This window comes from Colius striatus, unplaced genomic scaffold, assembly GCF_028858725.1.
Source record: "Colius striatus isolate bColStr4 unplaced genomic scaffold, bColStr4.1.hap1 scaffold_56, whole genome shotgun sequence".
Taxonomy (NCBI): domain Eukaryota; kingdom Metazoa; phylum Chordata; class Aves; order Coliiformes; family Coliidae; genus Colius; species Colius striatus.
This window is the reverse complement of record NW_026908532.1, coordinates 250,322-260,807: the sequence shown is the minus strand read 5'-3', so window position 1 is coordinate 260,807 and position 10,486 is coordinate 250,322. Positions and strand designations below refer to the sequence as shown.

The window sequence follows — 10,486 nt, the reverse complement described above, 5'->3', positions numbered from 1 at the left end:
ACTCAGCAATATGTATTCCTAGGGAATTGAATACTTCCCCTACCCAATTTCTTCGGGCTTCCTCTTCAATTCCTTTTGTTTTCTCCTCTATCTGATGTAATTTGTTAATATCGTTTTCTACAGCTTCCGTAACATTTGGGATATGTATACAACAGTCGCTTATTTTATTTTTTAGATACCCACAAACCCCATGTTCCTTTAATAGTAACATATCAAGGGCCATCCGATTTTGCAGAGCCATTTTGCTAGTTGCCTGGAGTTGGAAATTCATATCTTTAAATCCCTTTCTAGTAACAGCCGCTCGTCGTGCGGTTTGTGCCAACAATTTATCAAGCATCTCCCTATTTCTATATGATGCGATTTGGGGAAATATGGATTCAATTGCCCACCCTATTTTTACCGCAGTTTTTGGTTCCTGCCATTCATCACTGGGGGCTTCCTCGCCTTCTTTACTTACATCCCTCCTCTTTCGAGGCATAAGTTCTTTTTCTCCAGACTTTTTCCAGTAGGGACACAGTGTGGGCACCCCTAGGGTAACTTGATTAATAGGCCCATCAATGGAAATATGTGTGGTCCATTTTCGTTCGTTAGTGACCCATACTAAATTTCCAGAACTCTGGACTGTAGTATATTTGCAGTCAAGCATTTCCCCATCTGACCCACCTTTAGTATGTGGTGGCAGGGTATGTTTGTATCCTCGACATTCACATCCCCACTTAAGCAGATAACGGACGGGGAAAATCCCTATTTCCTTCTCCGGGGTGTCACAGTTGAGGACTTTGGTACAGTTCCACCCATGTGTGTGTTCCACAATCGTTTTTTTAGAAGTCATCTCGTGAAAAGTGTGTGTATAGCGTTGATCCTGCTTTCCTTGAAACTGCACACACCAGTTTACTGGTCCTATGTAGCTAAAAGTTTCTGCAATAGCGGGTCCCCAGATAGATTGCCAGACCTTGGGGTCTAATTGTGTGATATTCTGACATACCACTTCAGAGTAAGTTTCAGTGGTAGTTACTGTAACTTGTTTTTCCTCATCAAAATAACACGTCCCCACAGAATGGATCCCTCCCTTTTTATATTCAGAATTAAGTTTTCGTTTGCAGTCTTCCTTCCTGATTTTCCACTGTGATTTTCGTGTCCTGATAAATCGCCGACCTACCCCAGTCCTAGTTCGAGGCACACTCTTACAAAATTGGGATACATTATTTTTATATTTTGGTAGTGGTCCCGCCGGGATTATACCCCACGGAATAGGCTCCCCAGCTGCTTGTGGTAGTGGTAAACAAGCAGTGATACTGGTCGCATTTTGGGCCTTCCCGAAATCTCGGATTAGTCCCACCAACAGATTTTCCCTAGGTGTTTCGGTTTGGTTTCCGAAACACACGAAGCTTAAGAGGATTATCAGTCTTTTCCACCACCCAATCATCCTTTTGTATATCTCTAGGTGCCCTTTTTACATGCGCTGAATGTACCCACGCAGTAATCCCATCGACTTTTACAGCGGTGGGAGTTGTTAACAATACCACATATGGTCCCTTCCACCGAGGTTCGAGCGTCTCTGATCGGTGTCGTCTAATCAGAACTTTGTCTCCGACCTGGAACGAATGGGGCATCGACACCTCGCCCGGATCGTAGAGGTTCTTCAACTGTTCCCAAACTTCTTTTCTAACTACTTCCAACGCTTTTAGGCGTGCTGCAAGAGTAAGAGAGGGCACAACAGGTTCATCAGTCCCCACTATTTCTGTCAGAGGAGGGGGACTCCCATACAAGATTTCATAAGGGGTGAGCCCCGTAGGTCCTGGGGTGTTTCGAACCCTAAACAGAGCGAGGGAGAGAAAGACTGTCCAATCCCTCCCGCCGGTCTCCGCTACTAATTTAGTTAAAGTTTCTTTCAAGGTCCTATTCATCCTTTCTACCTGTCCTGAACTTTGAGGGTGGTATGCACAATGGAGCTTCCAGTTAATCCCCAATTGTCTGGCTACTCCCTGACTTACCTGGGCGACAAAGGCAGGTCCATTGTCTGACCCGATTACCTTGGGAATACCAAACCGGGGAAAAATCTCTTCCAGGATCTTTTTTGCGACTACTAGTGCTGTTTCGTTCCTTGTAGGGTATGCTTCGACCCATCCAGAGAAGGTATCTACAAATACTAACAAATATTTGTTACCGTACCGGGCAGGTTTTACTTCCGTAAAGTCTACTTCCCAATATGCTCCTGGTCGATCTCCTCTCAGTCTCTTTCCTTGGATTCCTTTAGTATGTCCTGCATTTGTAAAGGCACATGCCTCGCAATTTTGTACGATGCGTTCCACGGTTTTCCGTAGCTCCGGGACCTTGTAGCGTGATTTTTTTGCTAGTGTGATAAGTTTTTCAGTCCCCAAATGCGTAAGTCGGTGCATTTTATCGATGTAAGCTTTCCCTTCCTCAGCGGATAGGTTTGTTTCTTCCTTTCCTTCCACTGCCTGTTTGTCGTCAAGTTTTACTGAGAGTATCATGGCCTCTAGTGCGGCCTCTTTGGCAGTTGTGTCTGCCATTCGATTCCCTCTTGCAACCCAGTCATCTCCTTTTTGATGCCCTGGGCAATGTATGATGGCCACCTTTTTGGGGAGATGTACGGCTTCTAGGAGATTTAAAATTTCCTCTTTGTTCTTAATTTCCTTCCCCGCCGATGTCAAGAGCCCCCTCTGTCTGTATATTGCCCCGTGGACGTGGGCTGTTGCGAAGGCGTATCTGCTATCGGTAAATATGTTAATCACTTTTCCTTCAGCCAACCTCAGGGCCTGTATGAGGGCTACTAGTTCGGCTTTTTGGGCAGAGGTCCCCTCTGGCAACGAGCTAGCCCACACGACCCGTTTCCCGTCCACTACGGCTGCGCCAGCCTTTCGCTTTCCTTCCAGCAGGTAGCTGCTCCCATCGGTGAACCACGAGGGGGTTCCTTCCATAGGCTGGTCAGTTAGGTCTGCGCGAATGCCCACTTCTTCGGCTAGAACCTCTTGGCATTCATGGAGAGGCTGGTCACTCTCTCCTGCTTCAGGCATCAGTGTGGCTGGGTTCAGGATGGCTGGAGGGGCAAACTTAATACGTTCAGTTAGTAACAGACTCTGATAGTAAGTCATCCTGGCATTTGTTAACCACCGGTCAGGAGGTTGTCGAATAATGCTTTCCAGGGAGTGGGCTGCAATGATTGTAATTGGTTGTCCAAAAGTAAGTTTATCAGAGTCTTTTACCAAGACTGCGGTGGCAGCCACTATTTTAAGGCAGGCAGGCCATCCACTGGCCACGGGGTCTAATTTTTTTGACAAGTATGCCACTGGCCGTTTCCAGGGTCCGAGTTTCTGTGTTAACACACCCCGGGCCACTCCCTTTCGCTCATCCACGAACAGAGTAAATGGTTTGGTGAGGTCAGGTAACGCCAGAGCAGGGGAACTTAACAGCGCCTTCTTTATGTTGGTGAAGGCCTCCTCCTGCTCTTTGCCCCATACGAATTCTCCTTTGTTTTTGGTGAGTGGATATAGTGGTTCAGCCAAGCTAGCAAACCCAAGTATCCAAAGGCGACAGAACCCCGCCGTTCCCAGGAACTCACGCACCTGTCGAGAGGTTGACGGGGTGGGGATCTGCAAGATGGCCTTCTTTCGGGCTTCCGTCAGCCACCTTTTTCCATCCTTTAGAGCATATCCCAGATAGGTTACCTCTTTCTGGCAGATTTGTGCCTTCTTTGCTGAGACACGGTACCCCAACCTTCCAAGTTCAACCAGTAGTCTGCGAGTTCCCATCAGGCAGCTTTCTTTGGTGGACGCCGCGAGTAGGAGGTCATCTACATATTGGAGTAAAGTTACCTGTGGGTTTTGTGCCCGGAAAGTTGCCAGGTCCCTGTGGAGGGCTTCATCAAACAAGGTAGGAGAATTCTTAAATCCTTGTGGTAATCTTGTCCACGTGAGTTGACCCACTCTCCCACTTTCAGGATCTCTCCACTCGAAAGCGAAAATTAACTGGCTCACTGGATGCAGTCGCAAGCAGAAAAATGCATCCTTTAGGTCAAGGACTGTATACCAGGCACGATCTGGGGGAAGAGAGCTTAAGAGATTATATGGGTTGGGTACCGTAGGATGTAAGGTAAGGACTCTTGTTGACTTCCCGCAAGTCCTGTACTGGCCGATAATCCCCAGTCCCAGGTTTCTTTACCGGCAAGAGTGGTGTGTTCCAGGGAGATTTACAAGGCACAAGAATCCCTTGTTGTACAAGCTTGTCGATGTGAGGTCGTATCCCTGCTACTGCCTCTTTTGACAATGGGTATTGTTTTACGCTTATTGGGGTGGCATTTGATTGCAGCTTGATCACTATGGGAGGGATGTTCACCGCTTCCCCCATGCCCCCATGATACTGCTTGAGCCACTTTTCAAGGTTATCCAGGTTCTCCTTGGGGTTTTGGTATAGTCTATATTCCTCCCCCAAGTGCAGAGACAATACGCATGTTTTTGGCTTTCTGCCTGCAAGGGCGATCTCAGGGCCAGCAGAAGTAAAGCTTATCTGAGCCTTCATTTTTGTTAACAGGTCTCGTCCGAGGAGGGGGGTAGGGCACTCGGGTATTAACAAAAAAGAATGGGATACCTGGTTAGTTCCCAAGTCAATAGTTCGATTAGTTGTCCAGGGGTATTCTTTTCGACCTGTTGCTCCAATTACCATGGTCTGTTTGTTAGTTACAGTCCCTAATGAGGTTTTCAGTACGGAATATTCTGCCCCAGTATCAATCAAAAAATTTACTGGGGTCCCCTCCACATTTAACGTTATCCTAGGCTCGGGGAGGGGTTCCGGGCCCTGACCCCATTAATCTTCATCTTCCTCCAGGGTTAGTACTCTCTTTCCCTTTTTCTTAGGGCATTCACGGGCCCAATGCCCATGTTCCTTGCAGAACGCACATTGATCTTTTCCCAGTCTTCTGGGTCCCTTATTCCTGTCATTGTCGCCCAGGTCCCTTCCTCCTTTCGCCTGTCTTTCCCCTTGGCGTTTCCCCTCGGCCATTACTGTAGTAAGTATTCTTGTTAAATTCTTATCCTGTCTCTTTTGTCTTCGTATTTCTTCCTTCTCTCTCTCATTCTTTTCCCTCTCCCACTTTTCTTCCTCGGTTTCCCTTTTATGGAACACTTTCTCAGCCTCTTTAACAATATCTTGCAGGGTGTAATCCTGCAATCCCTCGATATGCTGCAGTTTTCGTTTTATATCTGGTGCAGCTTGTCCAATGAAGGACATGATAACGGAGGCCCGTTGTCCCCTAGATTTGGGATCAAACGGGGTATAAATACGATAGGCCTCCATGATACGTTCTAGGAACACCGAGGGTGGTTCATTAGGCCCCTGCATAATTTCTCTCACCTTTGCCAGATTGGTAGGTTTCCTGGCTGCCCCTCTTAGTCCTGCTACCAGAGCCCGGCGGTATATGGACAGTCGTTCCCTACCTGCTGCTGTATTATAGTCCCATTGCGGTCGCGCTACTGGGAACAACGCTTCCACTTCCATTCCTGTTCGAGGGGGTTGGCCTGGTTGGCCTTCCTGCAGGGTTTTTCGTGCCTCCGAGAAGATTCGTTCTCGCTCCTCTGTGGTGAAAAGTGTTTGAAGTAACTGCTGGCAGTCGTCCCATGTGGGCTGATGGGAGTACATCAGGGATTCGACTAGTCCTATGAGGGCAGCAGAGTTCTCAGAAAAAGAAGGGTTATTTGCTTTCCAGTTGTACAAATCGGAGGACGAAAAGGGCCAGTACTGTAATGGTTGTAACTCATCTGGCTCTGTGGGGGCTGGCCCCACCGCCCGGAGTGGTAAGGCTACAGTGGAGTCTGGTCCCTCAGGCATTATCCCCCGTTTACTCCTGGTACCGGTATAGGGTCCTTCTTCCCAACCCCCCGGGTTATATGGCACAGGTACTCCCTCGTCTGGGGACCGGGGTCCAGTTGGGGGGGCGGTGGGTATAGATGTGGATACAGGTGGAGTCCATTCAGGGGGTCCTTCGACCTCTGGATATACCTTGGTCTTAGGGCTTGGTTCTTTCAATTTTTCATAATCTCCTCCATTATTGGTCACCCCTTCTTCTACTCCTGTGAGAGCCAGAGTCCTGGTTGTCACAGGTACGCCCCGTTTAAAGTATGAGTAGGATGGGGCTAGGACTCTTATTTTATCATTTGGAAGAAATGGTCGGACCCAGTCCGGCGGATACATCACCAAGTCTTCCCATACTGTGATATATGGTTCTTGGTCAGGATGGCCTCCTATTGAGGCGAAAATAGACATTCGGACTGCCCGTATGGTATGGATGTCAAAGGTACCTGACCGTGGCCATCCTACTTTAAAGGTTGGCCATTCACTTTCGCAATAATTTTGCCAATCCCCCTTCTTGATAATAAGAGACAGGTTTTGCCCTCGTGCTTTTACTTTTGGCCAATGTGCCAATGTTAATGACAGAGGGGTGGATCGGGACTGCCCCATGGTTATCAGTAATACAAAAAAGATTATAATAAGACACACACACACAGAAACGATTTCTCGCTCTCCACGACTTTTACACCACGGAAGAGATCTTATCAAAATTTCAGAAGGGCGGAGACTTCGTCCCCTCATTCACTCCACAAGGACCAGCTAGGTTTCACCTATAGGCAAAGGTTGCCTATTTTCACCCGTGAGGCGTCCCCCAGGGCCGTAGCCTGTGGTGCCGGACACGTCTGTCCCCTACACGTGCTACTCAGAAACCTCTTTAAAGTCTGTCAGACCTTTACTGACCCAGCAGCTTCAGTTTTCCCGTGACCCTTACTTCCAAAACAACATAACACAACCCTGACAATTATGACTCCTATCCTTACACAGGTAGAACATAAAAAATCAATACAATTAATCAGGCACATCTAAAATTTTGCACAAAGGGGTTTCTGTCCCGTACCTATCCCCGTAATTGTTGAGTGTGACTCTCAGGTGAAACCAACAAATACACTTATGGACACAGAGGCGGCACAAAAAGCATTCCCTGAACTTACAAGGGTATCAAGGTATGTTCTCACCCAATCACCCACAAAAGTAACATTCACTTGGTCTCTGATGCTTAAGATATCTGTGCAACAGCGAGCTCCCAATCTCACACACTTTAAACATTTTCAGAGGTTAATGGAGAGAGAGAGAGAAAAAGAGAGTGAGAGACTGAGAACCTTATCCGTGTATCCCTAAGTGTTTTTCTTACTGAAGTTGGGGATTATGGACTGTTGGGTCACGAGGTTCAGGAAAGAATCCTTAGTCCCAGACCTGGTCAACAGTAGGCTTATTTAAGGAGACCCTGCCGTTGAGTCACGAGGTTCAGTCTGGACCCCCTTGCTTTCTAAGGCACCCTTAAAAGGGGCTTAGGTGCGGCTAGATCCAGACCTAGTCTCAGACTTGGTCAACGGTACGCAGCCTATGACATAGAGGAATGGGCACTAATTTAAATTTCGAGAGACACAAAAGAAACAGAGATAAAGGAAAGAAATAACGTTAAAAACAATGTTATCTCAACAAAGCCTGCTCAGTTACACAAACCACAAACTCTTAATCTCAATCTACACAAGCTCACAAGCTCTCATGTGGCGCCACAAACATTCACACAAAAAAGCTCACCTCCAAGGGGTCATCGTTTCCTGAGGTGTTCGTCGTTGATCCCGGACGAGCCCCCAAAATGAAAGGCGAAGCTTTCCTCTACCCAGGCAGACGCGCACCTCAGAAGAAAACGAGGAGCCGACTTGATGCAAACGCACGAGGTGAGGTTTATTTCGGAGCTCCGGGTCGTCTCGTAACTCACACAGGAGTCAGAGGAGGCGACCCTGGTGCTCAGTAGAAAAGGGTTTTTATAGGGTTTACACGCCACACAACAGATATAGGGTTCAAACAATAGTTACAAGCTCTTGACCCTTGGTCTGGCCCTTCCTGATAACCACAGGCCGCAGCCTTTTTTAGGAAATGTTTTTAACTTCTGCTTCTAGGAAATGAAGCGGTCTCAATGAGACTGCACTTTCGCTGAGGCGGTTGTTGTTCTCATGGTGTGCAGGCCGTACTCCATTTTGTTTGTTTTGCTTCTCCTCAGTTTGTTTTGCTTCTCCTCAGTTTCGCCTCTTCTCAATGTGAAGTCTTAGAGCACTGCTACAGTGCCCACAAGTGTTGTCATGGCACACAGCGCCGCTGCAAAGGCCAGATGGGCTGTTGTATTACACACTCCTGTTGCAGTGCACACCTGTGCTGTGATGTCACAGAGCACTCTTGCAGTGTTCAGTTGTGCTGTGATGTCAAACGTCCGCGGAAGAGGAAGACGGAGCACTGGAACAGGTTGCCCACAGGGCTTGTGGAGTCTCCTTCCTTGGAGGACTTCAGCATAAGCCTGGACACGTTCCTGTGCGACCTGATCTAGGTGACCTTGATTGTGGGGGAGAGGGTTGGTCTAGATGATATCTAATGGTCCGTTCCAACCCCTACCATTCTACGATTCTATGATGTCACACAGCCTGGATGCAGTACCCAGATGTGCTGTGATGTCACAGAGCACTGTTAGAGTGTCCAGAGGTGATGTGATGTTATAGAGCACTTTTGCCATGCCCACGTCTGCTGTGATGTCACACAGTCTCTCTGCAATTGCCACATGTGTGGCAATGTCACTGAACCCCATTGCAGTGCCCACGTGTGCTGTGATATCCCCATGCAGTGTATCAGCCAGCACTGTGTCACATTTGCAGCTGCTTTCCTGAGGGAGCTATCTCCATTCCCACTCACTGGGACTCCTCAGCTCCCATTGAAAAAATACATGGTATCGGTTAAGCTCTACCACTGAGTATGGGAGCTACAAGAAAGCAGGAAGGCAGACTCCACCTATAGTGGTAAGTAGGTCCCATTGTAGTCTATCATCTTGCACTGTGTCACATTTGCAGCTGCTTTCCTGTGGGACTTATCTCCAATCCCATGCACTTGGGCTGCTCAGTTCCCATTGAAAACATACAGGCTGCCAGTAGAAGTTATGCCACTGCGTGTGGACACTACAAGAAAGCAGGTACACAGACCCCAACTACAGTGGTAAGTAGGTGTGGTAGTTTGAGCCTGGCTGGATGCCAGGTGTCCACCACACCACTCTGTCCCCCACCTCCTCAGCAAGCCAGGGAAGGGGAGAAAATAAGATGGGAGTCTCGTGGGTTGAGATAAAAGCAGTTTAATAAAGAAGCAGCAAAGCCGCGCGCGGGAAGCAAAGCAGAAGCAGATAAAGCTGTTCCTCTCCACTTCCCATCAGCAGCGATGTCCGGCCACCTCCCGAGAAGCAGGGCTGCGGTACGCGTAGCGGTTGCTTTGGGAAGGCCAGAAATGAATCTCGCCTCCCCTTCCTGCTCCTCTCCCCCAGTTTATATTCCTGAGCTGATGTCTTAGGGTATGGAATATCTCCTTGGTCAGCCTGGGTCAGCTGTCCTGGCCATAGTCCCTCCCAAGATCATGCCCACCCACAGCTATTGGTGAAGGTGGGGGAAGGAATGCTGGAGGGACAGCCCTGATGCTGTGCGAGCGGTAGTCATAATATTGATATCAACAGTAAGCACAGCACTGCAGGAGCTGCTGTGGAAAGTCACTACCATCCCAGACCCACTACAGACAGTCACAGGAATGCAGACATATTACAAACACTATTGTTTCTGTGTTCAAACGAAACACACAGTCAGTAATATCAATCATGAAAACATCTCCTTAATTGTAGCATTCTTTTTTCATAAAGTGTATGCTCAAAAGACCTTGTCAACTCTTACAAGGGCTCCAAGTTTGCTGCATGTCCAATATGTTCATGTGGCTGCACAGCTTCTGAAGTTGTGTTCTATGTTCTGCATTGTCAGTTCCCAGACCTGTAGGCAAAACCTCAGATTGAACGTCGTATTCGTTAACTGACATCTTCAAGTCTGGAAGCCTGGTAACCCGGACCTTGGACGACAAAACACACCAAGTTGAAACCACAACTCATCAGTAGTCTCTCTCTAACTCTAAGCTGCTCTAAGTGAAACTGTAAACATGTACCCATTTATTGATACCTGGAAGTAATTGGTTTTCTCCCAATGTCCCAACAGGCACGTTCCCATGTTTAATTCTTCTCCAGATATTGCCATCTTTTTCATCATAATAGTGTCATAAGGAACTCGTAGTTAACTCCATGGAACACAACCAAGAGAGCAACCAAGTAAACAATCTGAGCCCTGATTACACAAGTTACAGCTGAAATACACACCACACAGAATAACTTCCTAGACCAAAATAGAAGAAGAAAACTGCTGGGGGGACACAGTTAGAAAAACTCTAAACAATAGCATAGCAATCAGAAAAAGGCTGAGATGTGCCATATAGGAAAGGAAGCTGCTAAAGAGAATTACTTCCAGTAATTCCCCGTTTCCACTGTATTTTTCATCTGAAATTGACTGAATGCTCAGATGGAAAGCAGCATCACACATTCCAAAACACTAAC

General features: G+C 47.5%; 1 protein-coding gene across 1 annotated transcript; it reads right to left on the bottom strand.

Moving 5' to 3' along the window:
• Positions 1–1,684: 1,684 nt before the first annotated feature.
• On the bottom strand, positions 1,685–6,279 carry LOC133629515 (uncharacterized). Its single transcript, XM_062020169.1, is given in 4 exon segments — positions 1,685–1,693; positions 1,995–2,033; positions 2,484–3,814; positions 4,101–6,279. Coding segments are annotated over 4 exon segments (3,558 nt in total).
• Positions 6,280–10,486: the final 4,207 nt, after the last annotated feature.